The sequence below is a fragment of the Poecilia reticulata genome, linkage group LG6 (assembly GCF_000633615.1).
Source record: "Poecilia reticulata strain Guanapo linkage group LG6, Guppy_female_1.0+MT, whole genome shotgun sequence".
In the NCBI taxonomy this organism is placed as follows: domain Eukaryota; kingdom Metazoa; phylum Chordata; class Actinopteri; order Cyprinodontiformes; family Poeciliidae; genus Poecilia; species Poecilia reticulata.
In genome coordinates, this window is record NC_024336.1 from 3,462,596 (window position 1) to 3,480,823 (window position 18,228).

At 39.4% G+C, this 18,228-nt stretch overlaps 1 protein-coding gene across 9 annotated transcripts in view; it reads right to left on the minus strand.

Moving 5' to 3' along the window:
* Positions 1-18,034, minus strand: part of LOC103465714 (pleckstrin homology domain-containing family A member 7-like) — a 152,723-nt gene extending 134,689 nt beyond the window's left edge. For 3 of the 9 annotated variants that reach the window (XM_008410789.2, XM_017305316.1, XM_008410787.2), the window contains exons 1-3: positions 17,783-18,034; positions 17,564-17,640; positions 17,366-17,423 (exon numbers count right to left, since the gene is read on the minus strand). In XM_008410789.2, coding sequence (XP_008409011.1) covers positions 17,366-17,423; positions 17,564-17,640; positions 17,783-17,865 — 218 coding nt within the window. In that variant the 5' untranslated portion in view covers positions 17,866-18,034. The remainder of the gene's footprint in view (positions 1-17,365; positions 17,424-17,563; positions 17,641-17,782) is intronic. The other 6 variants (XM_008410792.2, XM_008410788.2, XM_017305317.1 and 3 more) reach the window with 4 other exon arrangements.
* Between the last annotated feature and the right edge of the window lie 194 nt (positions 18,035-18,228).

Genomic DNA, 18,228 nt, shown 5'->3' on the forward strand with positions numbered 1-18,228 from the left:
AATGTAGACAATTATTGGCATTGCACATAAAAATACTCAAAAACTATATAAAATGTTCCGCATCACTTTATCTGGGTTCATTTTACTTGTCAAAGGTTTCATTATAAAGTTTTAATTACCGTACTTAATCCCTCTCCTTCCATAAGGTGGCTGCATCTCAGATTGATGCCAGACAGAACCAATTCAAAGTAGTTAGCAAGAAAAATAAAAGAACAGAAATAAAAACATCACTTTAAAAACATAAATTGAGGGTTTCCCCCCGAAAACTTGCTAAGCCCGGTGGTCGGGGCGTCGAGGCGGTCCACCGGCGGTCTACCGGGTTTTTGTATTAAAAGATGTTAAGTTGACAGGAAATGTAAAAGTATTACTCTGTAATTATATGTTATGGGAAAACATCTCCAGTGAAATGCTATTTAAACCCACAACTAGTCTAAAAACAACAAATTTGCACTTCTGTTTAATCCAAATTAAGTCAGTGGCTCCATCAGGCCCCTAGGGCTTCAGGGGCCCCATAAACACTAATATTTTAACACAGACCACAGATACATAAATGTAACACTTGTTTATTGAGATTATCAATGCTGTTAAATTTGATTCAATTGTTTAGGCATACATAAATTAAAAGATTTTAAATTGTTTAACATTTAGATGCAAGATTTTAAGGAGCTGGCAAGTTTACTTTGTAAAACTTCAAAGAACAATATTCATAGTTAGATTGTTTTGTTCCCATAGCAACAATCTGTTGCTGTGAGTTTAATCTTTGAATTTACAAATACAAATTAGTAAACTGCGATTATAACTTATTGCTTTTTAGGCTGGCCAATTAAACTACTCCCTTCTCCCATATTTCACTAAATCTAACACAAAAGCTGTTGGAGGTGCTGGTATTTTAGCAACAAAAGGGGCCCCTAAGTCAAATTCTGCTCAAGGCCTCATACAGCCTTGGACCGGCCCTGCATGATGAGGTAATCTGCTGCACTACGCAGCAATGGGTACGCGCAACAAACGGGAGATTTAATTCAATGCTGCTAATGTGGCTTTAGTAGCTCTTCCATTTCGTGTTTGTTGAGTTTTTAATCGTCACAGAAACTATTTTGGTTGGTCGAGTTTATGGGACGAGTTTCTCAGATCTCCGCGTGGCTGCACGCATTAACTCTAAGTAGACAACGCATTTGATATGGTTTGATGCATTGTGTAACTGGAAAAATAATAATAAAAATAATAATAAAATAATATAAAATCAGCGTGATGCGTGACTCCGAGGAGAGCGCAGCCCGAAAGCTCCTCACCGGGATGAACCTGCATGATGAGGTTAGTGCTGCTCATTATCCACAAACTCTCCGGCCAACCAGGACCACAGACATAAACTTTGCAGGGAAGACAGACACAGAGCCATACGCTGGGCAGCGTGTTGAGATGTAAACGCTGCATATAATTGTTCGTTTACAAATATAAATCATTCTCACCACTCCACAAAGTGCACCTCTGAATTCGCTACAAGTTATTCCTGCGGTTCACTTTGAGCTATGCAACCAGAGCAAAGATGGCGGGTTTTAAACTCTTACCTAGAGTTCTCCAAAGGATCATAATTCTTCACAGTAAGTTGATGTAAATATCCATACAAGTCATCCTGTGTCCAGTTTGAGTGAAAGGAGGCGTGCGTGATCCCGCTGAGGTAAAGCAGCGGCAGCGCACGATTCAAAGCGCAGAGGCGCCAGCTGTGTGATTAGTCCGCGCGCTGTCGGGTTTAAATGCATAAACTATAAACCTATCTATTATAAACCTATCCTTTAGGAATAAATCTGCTATGCTAGTAAAATTCTAAGAGCAAAAGAGACGCTTGCAGTCCGGCTTAAAAAACTTTTTATTTATTTATTTATTTTTTTCCTAGAAACGTAAACAAGCAATGCTTAGCCTGGCGGCAGGGCTAGTAAAGCATGGCGGGCCCCAGGCTTATAATACACTGAGGGAAACCCTGTAAATTGTAGTTAAAAAAAAAACTGTAAAATGTTTGGCATTGCATAAAAAAGAAAAAGAAAAATGGAACATTTGAGCTAAAAAAGCAATGGCGTACAAAATCTGATGAAAAGAATCAGACTCAACAATCAGAAATGGAAACTCTAGTTTTTCTGTGTCCCATTTAGACAGAAAACATTTTTTTCAGGCAATAACAAAAAAAACAAACTAGTTTTAGATTTAGTAATGTGATTTAAGTAAAATTCTGGTCTGAATCGACAATGGCACGTGGATTTAGACCTGCATCCATTTTTGGGATTGAAATCAATCGCTTCTATGTTCCTTTAAGTAGCAAAACAAGAAATAAATCTCATAAACATAAAAATTGCAGTGAATGTTGTAATTCTGAAAAATGTTATCTGGGGAGGTTATGTAAATATTGAATTAAAGTAGACCGAGAACGGAGCCTTGAGAAATCCCACGTGATGTCTTGTTATTTGGGTTCGTGAAACTGGTAAATTAACATTAAGTAGGTAACTTTTCAATATGTTGTTTTGCCATATTATATATAGGAAAGAAGTCAACATCTCCAAGTGGTTCAATAGAATATGAGCACTTTAGTTTACGAGATCCTTCAGCGAGAAAACCTTCTGCTTACCAACTACTGGATGCAGATACTGCCCCAAAGAATGTTGGAAATTCCTAAAATATTTCTTATTCATTGTTATTCCCATAAATGAACTAAGACCAGGAACTGAGGTCAGGATCATATTGACCTTTTGGCAATGTTTAATGCTTAGACAATCAAATTCTAAAAAAAAAAAAACCTAATAAAAAATTCCTAGAATGTTTTGCAAGAGAAACTCATTTTGTGGTGAAACATCTGGAAGGAGTGCCATCAAGCAAGCAAATCAAGCGCAAAAAATCAGCAGATTTAGCCATTGTCCTTGATCTGACATTTCCTAGCAATAATCTTCAACTTTCCTGCTGTTCAGAAAGAAAAAACAGAAAAAAAACTAGTTCACACCTTCAAACCGGCGAAGCAACAAAAAAAGCTGTTGTTGACAAAGCCGTCTCTTGCGGCCTTTATCTGTCTGCCAGGAAACTGTTGGTTCGTTGCTTTAGCCGCGGCTCCACAGCTAAACAAAGCCTCCCTTTTTGCTTAAAGAACAAAGAGCGTCAGAAGACAGACACAAACCAGCACCACGTTCTTCACACCAATACAATTCATCACTTTCTGTTCAAGGTTGACAGATTTTTAGAAAATGCTATTTTTAGGAACCCCACGTCCACTGGAATGGACATGATCTCATTACAGTCAAATTGTGATATTTATCTGAGATTAAACCAATAAAAAAAAAAAACTAGAACTGTAAGCAGTTATAATGGGTTCCTGACCCAACCCAGCAGGTACCCCCCATTGCATCGCCCTACCCGCTTTGATAGAACTCTCAGGTTACTGAGCATGTTGCCCTACTCAGTGAGCTTTTGTACTTCAGCTACTTATGTCAGCAGTGAAATCAAATTCAAAAATACTTTATTGATTCCACAGGGAAATGAAAAAACAAAAATACCAGGCATGACTAGGATGCAACCCTGCACTCCCAGGTTTCAGAGTGCGTTGCTCTACGCAGTGAGCTATTTCACTGTGCTGACTCATTTTGGCAGAGAAAGGAAATTCTACATGACTTTACTGATCCCACAGCAAAATAAAATGAAAGACCTGGCTTGACCAGGAATTGAACCAACACACTCCGGTTTCAGAGCACACCACTCTACTCAGTGAGCTATATTCCCTTAAAGCCTAGCCTGGTCAAAGCCAGCCTTTAGTTCTGCGCCAGACGAATGGTCTGGACCCTCAGATATTGAGAAACGATTGCTTGCAGGAGGCGTGGATTCTTGAAATGATTGGCTCTGATTTTACCCAATTGCTAATGTTTGGCTGTGACGCACGTGAAGGAAGCTACGTTACGCAGCTCACCGACACTAAGTAACAGGGCAAAATGGCGGCGGACATCGTCATAAATTTGTGTTGGTTCAATTCAATTTCAGACTATCACACAGGGCTGGCCCAGACCGAGAACTGGGTGTAATGTACACTGGAATAATTTTAAATATGCTAACAAATAGACTGGTATAAACATTGAGTCATGAATGACATTGTGTGTCATGAGTCTATTAATATGAGTTTCACTTTTTGTACTGAATCTACCTAAATGCACCTGCAGGGATTCATTTAGTGACAAAAACAAAAGCCATCACACCCACAGGCTTGCATCTGTCACCAGCATAATACTCTAAAAGGTCCCAACATGTGTCATTGCAAATCCTCGCTTTACCTTTTGGATAACTGAAATGTTTCAGATATAATAGTTCAAGGCTCTGAGTCAGACCAAAAAAACAAAAGAGTTGAGATGTAGAAACAGTAAAATGTTTGAGAATCAGTGTATCCTCATAGCGGATGCGTTCTGCTGTCCTCTTCACCTCGGCTTCTGTCATGCTGGCAGTTTTGAGTGAGTCAGTTTGTGACATCACAGGTTGCTGCGTAGGAAGTCGGCTCACTCAGCAAAAAAAAAAAAAAAAGATAAAGTTTTTCAAGGTTTAATAATGTAAGGTTTTCCGGAGGACAATTACTCCAGAGCTGATGGGATCTGCGGCCTGGTACAACGTGGGGCTTTGGAGGGTTTAGGTCTTGGAAGGCCACACTCCTGACATTATTGTAAGCTGCTTTGAGATAAGCCTCTTTGTCACAGCTTCATGATACTATCATTGTGCTTATTCTGCCAGTCAGGCAGCGCTCAAATCACTCTGCGGCCAATTCCAGTTCTCTGGCAGGAACCCTGTGAAACTGCGATTCATTGAATTATTCAGTGTCTCTCTCTCTCTCTAATATATGACCAATCAATCTATCTACGTTCACACAGCATTTCTCAATGCTCAGGTTTTACTGAAATCTGACTTTGGGTTTTCTTTGGCTGCGGTTGTTCATACTACTAACAAAATGTGACCACAATTAGACTTCTGTATGAAACGGTTCACGCAAACATAGCAGCGCATTGTTTAAGGAAGTAATAATGGACGCTGCAGTCTATCGGTCGATTTTAAAGTTGTTGAGCAATTGGAGCCGACAACATTAAAATCAAGATGAAAAGTTGCTACAAGATCATAAAAAGCTTCTTCTCTGGTGCAGAATTATGACGCACGTCTCACGTCGCCGTAAACGTTGGATAAAATGCAACAAGAAAACAAAGACAAAATGACACTATTGATGAAAAAAATCTTGAAATCCAAATTTTACCTTTTAAATCATGGAACTGTGAATCAAGTCTGAAAACTAGAGATGTGCCGATCTGGTTTTTTCCTGCCGATTCCGATCACTGATACCGATCACATAATTATTATTTTTTTTAATCATAAGCACTACCGGTTACATTACGTGCAAAAAGGAACCATAAATTCACCTTAATTTAGACAAAAACTTGTTTTTAATAACTTTATCAATAGCAGTATTATCACTGCTATTGATAATACTATCTTTAACAGACTGAAAACATTTGAAGGCTCTGAAGCGGCTAAATAATGCAAAGTCAAAATAAAACCTCTCAACATTGCCAAAAAATTCAAGTATAAAACTTAACATTCAAAGGCAAATACAGGATCCATTACAATAAATAATCCTGAGTTACTGAATGAAAACTTCCTGATAGCACTGCGGTTAGCTGATTACTGCTAGTTCTGAGTGGCTGTTTCTGACTGAGCGGAGTAATTATGCAGAGCAGGGAGGAGATCGATTATTTCTTTAGAGATTATCTGTCTCATGTTAGGACAGCGAAAGTTTTAATACGTATGTAAAATGTATTTTTTTTTAGGTTAGATGCTTCAGCTTTAAACAGAGGTTTGGTGTGAGAGTCACTACCAGGTGGAGCAGAAGCGGCGCTCCATCTGTCAAATACGCTGCTACCTGTAGCGCGTAGCAGCGGTTCAACAGCAAGAGCAGAACCAGCGTCTTACATCGCAGCCTGAAGACTTAAATAATTTTGCGGGGAATTTGTTTAGCTTTCTGGCCGTCATGCTAATCCGGGTGAGTGTTTGTAGCTGTGCGCTGCTTTACCTGCTATCTGATCCTCCATGTCTTTTTTACTGCAGTGAGCCTCGTTGTAGCCAAACTCCGTCAAGWATGGCATTGTTTTTATGCCATATTAGATTCGTCGTGTTGATGCATTTTGACGTGCTTCACCCCACGTGCTTCAATTTTCCGCCGCAACACGCAAACTTCCCCAGTCACTCAGTGCGTTATAGTTCCACATCSCTTAGGATTTGTTGCTGCRCGTTTGCGCAGTGTGAAGGAAAGAGGAGACCAGCTGCACATGCAGGTTGCGAAATGAGATGCAGGTGATCGGTTTGTGTGATCGGCAACAAGGGACCGTGATCGGCAATCACCGATCATACACTTTTTCACGGAAATTGGCCGATTATGWTCGGTGGCCGATCGATCGGCACACCTCTACTGAAAACCCAAAATATTTTCATTATCCCTTCCCCTTCTCCTAATCTACTTATACAAAGAAAATGATTAAATCAAATTAAACATCTGAAGACTGTTTAACGCTGTACAGTGGCACAGTAGGTAGCACTGTTGCCTTGCCGCAGGAACGTCTTGGGTTCGATTCCCGGCCAGGGCCTATATGCATGTTCGGCATGTGTTGATGGAAGAACGAGGACAAAAAGAAAGTGTCTTTGCACAGGTGGGAGGCATTGTGGAAGCACAATGGCTGCTAAACCCATACGGAGCTTTGAAACAGAAGTTCTTCATATGTTACACCATTTGTAAATGGTATCTAAATTTTTTTTATTGGTTTAATATAATATTCTAATTTTAAATGTGTTTTCATTAGCAGAAAATCAGACTTAACAGAAAGAAGAACTGGAATACACCAGTCTGTGTAAAATTAGTCTCAGTAATGTGTTTTGTTTAGTAAATAAGTCACTGAAATAAATTTACTTTCCAGCAACATCATAATTTACTGAATGTGACCAATCAAAACTAACATTCTGTGTTTCTCTTAAACGGTAGCCATCTTCTAATTTCATGACCGTTTCTACAGTTGCTGGTTTCTGTTGATTTTGCTGCTGGAAATATGTGGATTTTTACGCTAAATTACACAAAACATCTTCAGCTTCTCTGTATTCTGCAGTCTCTACCTACATTTTTGCAGTCTAATCCATTTGCCTCGAACAAGTGACCGCCCATCAATACCAGCCTAATTAGGTGCATGAACATGTATCTGGGAGATTCAGCGCAACAGCAGCTGCAGGTCCTAACCAAAGCTGTCGTCCTGAAAAGGTCACACAGACCGTTCATTTACGGTGTTTTTACGGTATAAGAAACCTTTTTTGTTTTTTTAATATGCAGAATTTACTGTAGGATGAAATGGTTACAGCCACTGATGTATGTTTTTCAAATGTGTCTAAAATCCAACATTTTGTCATGTTTTTGACATAAAAGATGTACTCTACATGTGGCAAAAATGATCAAATAAATGTCATAAGTTCCAGGTGGAATAACGGATAATTATTTATTATAAATGACAGTCAGATTTGCTTTGTCATAACAACAGATTCTCTAATGAGCTCAATGAAATGCAAGAAAACATGATAAAAAAAGTGACATTTCTGCAGCTGTTCTCAGATGGATGAGGATTATGATTACACAGATATGGTCACAGATTTAAAAAAAAAATTTAATTCCACAATTATATGTTAATTGCGACACATGCAGTGGCAAGAAAAGACAAAAAATAAAGAAAAGAAATGGCTCCAAGGAGCGCAGAAATTAATATTTATAAAACATCAATTCATTTGTTGGTTGGCTAATGATGATAATAATGAAGCTGGCAGCATCAAAATGAGCAGAGGCAGTGATGAGTCTGTCTTCACATGCTGTGCCGACCTCTCTGGAGTTCAAACTGCATGAGCTGTGATATTAAGAACACACTGAATGCCGTCATGTGTCACAAATTGATACAAACGGAGGAACTGTGGCCTTCTCTTCTCTGCAGAATTGTTTATTTCAGCCACACTGGATGGATTTTCAAGCTTCTTATTGAGATTTAAGTCCAGACTTTGACTAGGCCGCTTCAAAATCTTCAATTAGTATCAGTAAATTCATCATCTGGTCTTATCTTATTGTTCATGTTATGTCAAAAGCCCGGTGCTCTCTTGTACTTTATTTTCTTTTATACTGTTTAGTAGAGATGCACTGAGGCAATATTAATATTAGTATCTGTCCCAACATTAAAAAAAAAAACTAGATCTGGTATCGTAACAACGTGCTCTATCTATAAGGTCAGAACTATCAAGTCCAATTTTACGTTTCATGCTCTGATTGATGTTTTATTTATTTTACATTATATTTAGATTTCCTAATTGCTCTTTCTGAACCATTTGAAAGGTTTGTTAATTTATTTTTACATGTTTGACCAACGCAGTCAATCTGTTTTTGTCAGTTTCTTTAGTATTTAATTTACATTGGCTGTTATCCTGCTAACTGCGCTGACTGAATAAATTAAAGTTGTTTTTACATCTTTTACCAAACTTGTGAAGCTACTGGTATATTTAAGTGTGCTGTACTGCGCAGTTATCAAACAAATTTGTAAATCAGTAGACTTATGTCTGTGTTAAATAAAAGATTCAGCACTGTTTTTCTGTACCAAACCTCAGATATCGGTATCGTATTAGAAGTGAAAAAAATCTAATTGGTGCATCCCTACTATTTAGGAACCTTTTTTTTTCTGTCGGGTTGCCATAGAGACGGCCCAGGTGGTCATCTCATGTTGATGTTAGGATAAAGTCTGACTTATTGTCAAATGCGTGAGCCTGTTTAGAACGTGTGGAGTTCATCCAGAGAGCAGAATCAGAGGAATTTGACAAGTGAAAGACTATAGAGATGTAACCTTCAGACAAACCGATATGAAGATGTTGGTCTGTTGTGAGCCGAGGCTTAAAGTTGGTATAAAAGAATGGAGCAGCCACAGAGTTCACCGGAAAGAAGAGAGGACAGCAGAAAAAACAGGAAAACAGCAGAAAACAAACAGGAGTCCCAGACATTGGCAGTGCTAGTACGTTTTAATTATTAATACTCAATATGTAGCTCTTTGTTGAGCAAGACTTTGTCCTAATCCAAAGGATGGAAAATCATTGGACAATATAACAGATATATACAAGCCTGGTCTTTCTCAGGTTTACCGCTTGATGTGAGCACCAAGGAATCGTCACAGCAAAAACATTCAGTTCAATAGATCATTGAAAAATAAATGTCTGCACTTCTGTTTTAAATCTGTCTAATGCTACTATCATGTCGTGGTACATTTTATTTCAGGTTCTCACACCGTGAGAATCTCCAGCTGTCCTATTCCTGCTCCTATATTACTTTATTAAACAAGAGTAATAAAACTTCTAAAATTCAGTCATAAATTTAGTTTTATTTTACAAGCTGTAGTTACTGTAGTAATTCCTCCTTTTACATAACTGATTCTCAATGCATTATGTTTTTCTCACAATGTCTGTATGTTAGGGACAAAATGACTAATCAGATTAATTGAGTATTGAAATAATAGTCAACTAATTTAGTAACCCATTAATTGTTAACAGGAAAACAAAGACTCAAAAAGGTAATTTCATAAAAACATATTCAGAGCAGCAATTAAGCCAAAGCTATACAGAAATATATTGACATTTTGCATTAGAATGTGTTACAGCCAATACCCTTAAGTTCTTTAGACTTATGCCATGTTATTGCATTTTAGGCAACAAATGTTTTTATTTTCACATTTAGAAGGAGTTGGATTAGGTGTTTATTTTTAACATTTTACAAAAAAGACTTGCATGGTTCAATGGCAAATCTGCAGAATGCACCAACATTTCTGATCTGATTAATCGTCAGAATAATCAATTACTAAAATAATTGTTAGCTGCAACTCTATTGTATGTGAAAAAAAAAATTCTCCCTGTTAACCTACAAAATTTTGCACAAAATTACAGCAGCAAATGCATCCCTGGAACCTGTAATTTTCTCTTGATTGTCTGTTTTTATTTTCATTCAGCGCGATGCAGGCTCATCTGGTCAGCAGCGTTAGCCAGTAAGTGCCTTAAGCAGAGTCACGGGCCAAGTCGTGGAATCGCTGTGTTACCGTTTTATCACTCCTCTGCAGATTAGCTGAAGCAGAGGATAATGAGGTTTGTAGGACTGCGCCAGCTGTTCTAGGCTAGCTGCAGGAATCTCTGACATCAGACCTGCGCCGTCCCTCTTCTGTTTTGTTGTATGTGTGTGTGTGTGCGTGTGTGTGTGTGTGTGTGTGTGTGTGTGCGCATGTGTATAATGAAATCCCCCCCCGAACCTCATGCCTTCTTTCAGTCCCCTCCAGTAGAGCTAAACTCAGTGCAGACATTCTGCTGAAGGTTTATCCCCAGACTTGATCTCTCCACCTCCTCACAACAACAGCACCCCCTCTGGGAGTCACCGGCGAGTTCGGGCCAGTTTGACCCATTATTAGCCCCTTGAAGGGGAAAGAGAATCACACATATTTTCGCGCAGGTTTTATTTTAAGGTAAACCTGCTTCAAGCAATGGATGTTTGAAGGAAAATGACCTGTTAGGGTTGGAAGCCAGAAACTCACAGAAGTTAGGCCTCAAGGAAAACAGAGGAGGGCTTCATCAGAGCAAGTCCAGGCAAACAGCAGAATGTGAGCATTTAGGGCAGCGGAGTCAAACTCGTCTTCATCTTGGGCCATGTCAAGGTCATGAATGCTCTCAAAGGGTCAGCTGTGCCAGAATGTATTTGTACAATCCCATTAACAAACTGTTAAAATATGATTGGTGTCTCTCCATTTGATGAGTTCTTCTTCAAATGAACCGGTATTTAACAATCCGTCCAGGATTACACGATTGCTTTTGGGATTTTTCTGCAATAAAAATCAAAGATGTTGTGTTGCTAATTTGGAAATGTTTGCAAGGAATTTTGCGATATTTTCGCCTTTGTATAACGGTAAATATGACTTTTTGTTACTCGCCACATCAAACACACACTAGTATAATACCTGCGAGTGGGAGTTAGCATAAAAGTCTGACATTTTTGATTCATTAAATTTGCAGCTCGCAGTTATGGATTAGCGTGAAAAAATACAGAGATCTGTTTATTTTGTGTGAATGTCTGTGATCGCAGAATCGCAAAAAACTGAAAGGACAGATAGATGTAATTTGTAATTTTCTTTGATTTGATTGATAAAGTAACATTTAAGTAGGCGTGGGCATTTATCGTGTTGTACCGGCTAAATTTCTTGTGATAAGAATTTTGATTTATCTTCATCACAATAAATACCTATCAGTGATGTTTAAACACCTCCCCTAAAACTCTCCGTATTGTCTCAACTGTTCAATAAAAGCATCAATAAATATGTATAAATTTGAATGTTACAAACCACACTTCTTTATGTGGCTGGTGTCCTAAAGAAGTGCATTAGAAATGGGAATTATTTTCAACATTATTTGTGTTTGTGGGGCTCTAATTGCTGTGACACAGTCATACTGTTACCTAAAAAGAAGTAGAAAATAGTTCTTATTGTCACTTTATCTTTTTATCATAATGGTATCACAAATACTGTGATAAAACTTTAAGTCCATATCATCCAGGTTCCAGTTATGAACGATTGTCAGAGTCACTATTTGTCCATGCATGGCGCAATGAGGAACCTAGTTGGAAAAGGACTTTACAGGACTTACAAACATTTATAGAGCGTTGATTTATGCTAACTTATAGCATAAATCACATGCTCCCGTTGTAACAACAGGCTCTGAAGATGGCTAAAACCCACTGAAAACAGCACTAAGCCAAAAAGAGTGAGGTGGGGAGTGTATTATTCTTTTGTGGAGTAATAAGAAGCCGAAAAACATTTTTCGCATAGAAGAGGCTCCAGCGGTGGACCCCTGGAGGGCTGTTACACAACCGTGGCTCTCTACATAAACAGTCTCCGTTTGAAGTGAAAAAGGATATTGGATTCCAAAGATGAGATCACTTCCCTTTGTTACTTTGGTTTGAGAAATGCCGTGTTTCAGCCAATTAAGTGTGTGGACAGCCTGGTGGAGAAGACGAGGAAATAAAAGTCCCCGTTCCGTGCAGAAAAGGCCTCTCTGTACAGGTGGAAGCCGGGGGAAGCCAGGAAACGTGAAATTCCTTAATAGTTTGCTTTTTATTGTTTTTCCGAGGTCGTCTGAGCTTTGCTTAAAACGAACAACTGCAGCCTCGACAGCACAAGGCTGCTTCTTGTTCATTTGCCGCAGTCGATTCAATTCGAGCCAAAAATACTTTATCCTAAAGGGAAATTAAATGTTGTGACTCATATCATCAAAGTAAATTCGTTATGGACGGTGAAGCTGCGGGCGGGAGGGATCTCCGGTAACAGTCACTCTTGCAAGGAAGAGTGACTGCTGTTGCTATCACAGTCTGAAGGATGTCATGACATGCTGACAGCTCAATATCCAGGCATCAGACACCACATTCTGCAGCAACGTGTTCTGGATGACACCATCAGTTGTTGGCAAGCACTTCTAATCCACCTCATTTGCTTTTGCCTCTTTCAAATCTTCATAGAGATAATCCTTGTTAATTATATGTAAAATCAACTTTTTTGAGCTTTACATCTCGTTATGTTATTCTGTCATCCAAAACAGACCTGGAGTGTTGCTTTAATACTTTCATGCATGTTTGAGAAATCCTTCAATCTCCTTGGCAACCATTCAGCTGTGCAAAACGCCTGGGTGGACTTAGCCCTGCCTTCGAAGACAAAGTTCCTCCTTTGAGCTCCAGTTTCCAAGCTTCCACCTCACAGCTCCTTAAGACTAGCCAGCAGCAATTAGCAAACACTAATTGGTGAAACTGCAAATCTGCTGAGCTCATTACAGGAGCTCCCTCTCAATGAAACTCTGGTAAAAACATAAAGGGTTAATAGAGGAGCCATGTTGTGATGACTTCCTGAAGGCAGAGCTTCAGAAAGAGCAGGAGTTTTTAAAGAGACAGAGGCCCAATTTCAAGACAATAAATTACAAAGTCAAATTTCTTTTAAGTCACATTTGACATATTAACCAATTTATAACAAATGAAGGTAACAGTTGCTTTATTGTTGCATAAAATTGAACTATGTGCCTGAAAAACACACAATACTGCCCCATTAATTATAATCAATGGGAGAGATGATAATGGACAATCCTCTAGAAAAGGATAAGTCCAAGTGACATCAGAAATTCGTGGCACTACAAATTGTTCTGTTTGTAATGTAAAATACCCAGATTTCATTTAAAAAAATTAAAGTTTAAAGGGCCACATATTGTACATATTGGCCCTTTAAACTTACTACATTTTTAGGAATATACACAGAGTTTATTTTAATGCAATACTAAGTATTGGTAACACAATTCTGAATCTGGAAAAAAAAAATCAGGATCAGGTTACCACTAATTTTAAGACTTTATAATCGATGAGACTTAAAACAGGTTTGTCACTTTTCACCTGCCTGAGGCACAAAATAAATACTTGATTTCAACTGACCTGGTTTAGTCATTGAAGCCAAAAGGAGTCATTATGTTACAGCTAACACCCTTCAGTTCCTTAACGTCACACCATCAAAACTGAGAGCTCAGAAAAACACTGCAAAACACTTGTTGAAGTTGAACAAACAAGCAAAGACTCTAAGCTGCTCTAGGCTCTCATGTAATAAATAAATCATACATCTTAGATAAACATCCTTTTAAAAAAGAAAAAAGGCTATTTTGACTGGGGCATGATAAATGAGTCACTATCGCGTCATATTCAGAAGGTAAAAGCGTGATAAGATCGTCCTCTGGGATTCCATGTCAATCAGCAAAAATGCAGAGAGCGCCCGTCCCCCCCCCCCCTCCGTCCCGCAGCGCCTGCTGCTCGCAGCTGCACCAAATGCAAAACAGAAGACATGCAGCAGTAATCTGCCTATCAAAAAAAAATGTGGCAAATCACAACGTGGGATTGATTTAAATACGCTTTGACTCTGAAAGACAGAAGTCCCACACTCGAGGAGTTTTAAAATAGAAACTAGAAACTTCCTCAGTGAATCGCGAAAGCAGCAGGCGTAAGGGAACCGTTGGGAAAGCCAACTCTGGAGACTTTTCAGCACAAATCAGATACACATGCTACACATGCTAGCATGCTAGCTGAGGACTTTGTAACAAAGTATTCCAGCGAAAGCAAAGGAGTAGTTGAACTCCGTGCAGTGTCCAAGATTAGAAAAGGGTCAGAGAAAGTTGTGGTCCAAGAGTTTATCATGTTATTTTGTTTTATTCAATTATTTAAAAAGATACAAATTGTTCATTTTGTCGGGTTATGAAAGAAAGAGACGATAGAAAAACTTAATAACAGAAACATTTTCCGATTACCAAACTTTTAAGTTTTATCTGTTTCATTCTTCTGTGTATTTTCTAAATGTTTATCCTGAATTAAACAGAATGGATGGAAAATTCCCCTTTTTATCTAAAAAAAAAACAGTTTCTTCCTTCTTTTTTTATCTTGTCAAAGTCTGAAGTTTGCTTGAATTATTTTTCAGTGGAAGGCTATTGTGAAATCCCACATGGCACACTTAAAGCCCAAAGCTTCAAGTTCAAATGCTAATCAATCAAATATTCCAGCTATTCAGAACATTTCTCCACTTTACATAAATACGCATCTCTTTTGAGAAGTTACACTGTTCCTATGCTTTAAGTTCCATTTCAGGAGATGCCAGAGTGAACGTAGTTTTCTGTGGCTTGTATGCAGCACAAAGTGAAGCAAAGCTGCCCCTCCCCAACCTGTTGCTGTTTGTTCCTGGTCAGCAGGCTTAAAAAGAAGAATACTCCCTTGTAAGTCAGATTAATTTGAGCTGCTTGGAAACTATTCTAGCATGGAAAAGACAAACAGCTTCAGTTTATTGAAACTGAAGCTGTTTCAATAAACATCTTCAAAAAAAAAACACTGCCTGTCACTCTTACTGAGGTATTTTGGGTGATGATGTGTTAAGCATGATGACATATAAAATACACCCATAATCATCAAGTGAGAATTTTACAAAGAAAAAAGAATCTCTTTCACCAACCGGGAAATTTTAGTACCTTTCAGATTTCTCGTACATGAGAATAATAATAATCTAGCATTTTACACAATCATATAAGTACAGTAGATGAGAGATCGGGGTATAAATCTGCACATGCCAACAGAACACGCTCTAAATAATTGCTCTTAAGTGTTCAGAAAAGAGGTTTAGTTGGAATGCAGGTATGGCGTTCCCCAAGGCTGTGTGCTCAGTCCTCACTCAGTGACTGAGTATTTAACAGGCTGTGAGAGAGAGGGAAGACATGCCGCAAAGGTCATCGGACAACGACCTGTGACAGCCACGTCTGAGGCCTCCCTAGATGGGTTGTGTGCTCTGCCCCACAGCCACAACCTGTCTTTTATGATTTTCACACGCACGCACACACACGTCTACACACCACCAAGCACCATCACCATCAAATTTTGGGATAACACAACTATGGCTTCACTCCTTATTTGAAGCGTCAAAATCGACTCACATTGACGTAGTCGTACGACATAAACTGCGTCATCTTTTTTGCAGAGAGACGTCCTTCCTCTCTGGGGGTGTTGTGTGACTGGTCAAATGTTTGTGGGTGTGTTTTATGTAGAAATGCACTCAGATAGTCTGCTTCCACTATCCAGTTTTTGTATCCGCAGGCAACAATGAATACCAGTATATTTGTAAGATTCTTCATAAAAAATACCATCAAAGATTGTCAAATGGCTAAGAAAAACTCCTGAATGGAAATTGTAAAGTCGTTTTTGTTTCATTTACCAATTTACGCGTCAACTGTCCAGCTTCGGCAGAAGTATGGGAGAGCCTTAAGATGAGCATGTAGTTACAATCCTCTACAAATAACCAGGCGATTAGCATCTCCAAAACCAAGGAGACGATCAGGGTCTTCATGAGACAAAATAAATACGATCATGGTCTTCATGAGACAAAATAAATACCACGCTCCGCAACAGGTCAGTAGTGATTCAGTAAAAAAAAAAAAACTGTCCTCAAAATTTCTGGAAAATGGACTCCAAACATGACTAACGTGGCAAAAAAAAAAAACGATAATCAGCGAGATTTCTATCAGATCCTGAAAGACTGGAGTCATCATAGCAGCTGTTTCTATCTGGCAGCTGACAAGATGACCCAACAGAGGTCATCAAAGTACCACAGAAAATCATTAAAAACTGGACACTGCTAAACATGTACAGGACGCGGTGCCTGCAGCGTGCAGCTACATAATGAGAACACTTGTCACACCCAGGATACTTTCTCTTCACTTTGCTGCCCTCAGGGAGGAGCCTCAAGTCCTCAAAAACTCGTACATCCAGATTTAAATTAAGCTTCTGTCTGGGTGCTGCAAGGACAATGGGCTTGAAGAACTGATGCTTCAATGTAAGATACATTGTTGGCTGCTTTATATAAATGTGTATTTTATTTAAGTCTTTTTAACATAAAATAATCATGACATCCTACCTATTCTGTTTAATGTGCCGCTAGGGAATCGTAATTTAGTTCTACTTTTTACAATGAGAGTAAACTGAATCAATTAAACATGTAAATGTTAATATATTAAGTAAATATTTTTAATTTTTAAACTAATCATGTGCAGAGTTGCAGGGGGGATAAAGCTCGTCTTCATACCTGGTTTCAGAGGTAATGGTACACCCTGGACAAGCCCCCACTCTATCACATCAGACAGCCAGCCATGCACACACTCACCCACACCTAAGGGCAACGTCTGAGTAACCAATTAACAATCATGCTTTTGGACTTTGGGAGTACTTTAAGAGAACCAACACACGTATGAAGACTTTATGAAGAAAAAGTCCAGGTCGAGTGTCGAAGCGAGAAGCAACAGTTCCACCAAGCAGCACAACATAACACACAGAAAGGCAAAGATTTTGACCATTAACCTATTAAATAAATAGGCTTTCCTCTATAAACGTCCCTATAAGCTCACAAATAGGACGTGTGTGTAAATTTTCAACAATACTCGACAAAATAACTGTGAGAAACTCTTCGTTACACTCCAGTACCCAGACAGCAGCGCGTGAGTCATAAAGAGACCTGCTCAGCATTTCCTGCAGACGGTCAGCAGACGGTGCGCGGCAGGTTGGACCCAGACACACCTCTTTCTGACCCACACTGGCTCTGCCGTAATTTCCCTCTGCACGGAGCGGGATTTAGAGGCAGCAGCCATGTTAAGCTGTACCGTAACTTCAAAACACAGCTGAATACAGCAAGGAGGAAAGCAGTAGCAGTGGATTTAGGGTCCTTACTTTATGAAGTAACTGGCTCCTTCGTCCGTAAAGCCTTCCTCCCATCCCGGTGGCAAGTCTGAAGAAAAAGAAAAAAAGAAAAAAAAAACAGACTTGTAGTTGAAAGTTTGACACTTACGTGAGAAGCAGAAAAGTAAACAGAACGGTCATAAAGATAACAGGTGAAAGTATTTTTGCCCAGCCGGCTAAGCTAGCTACCAGAGCGGATCATGTGTCCGGAGTTTACAGGTTCACTGGAGCGGGGATGGAGCCAGGTGGTGTTCCGGGTCTCATCGCTGCAGCACGGGCAGAGAGCAGAGAAAAACACCTGTTACACCGCCGGAGCAGGGGAAGGGGGGCTGGTGGGGAAGATACACCCCGGCAACTCCCGTCAAACCGGGACCGACGGCGTCGGAAATTCCTCACGCTGACACTTACTTGATGAAGAAAACCCTTCCGTCCCTGCAGACACCGTAGGACCAGTGTTCGGGTAAGGTGTCCCGTCCGAGAGGCGCCGCCATGATCCGTCCGCAAGTCCTATTTCATCTCAGTCCCTCTCCATGGAGTCTCTCGGGAGCTCAATGATCACTGGTGGAGCTGGCGCTGCCTTCAGGGACTCATCTCACTTCCGTACATCCGACAATCGAAGTCTGAACATGCTCAGAGACCCCGACCGTGTCTGCACACAACAGGTTTATGCAATGTATCTGAATAGGAATAAGGCAGCTTTCACCACACTGCATGTAATAACTATTGTTATTAAAAGGAGATCAACTTCTGTTCAGGTTGCTGATATTTCTGTTTCAATTGACCAATAGATGCAATACATTTTACAGAATTGACATAATTATATATTTTCTTTGACACAGTTTTCCATATATATA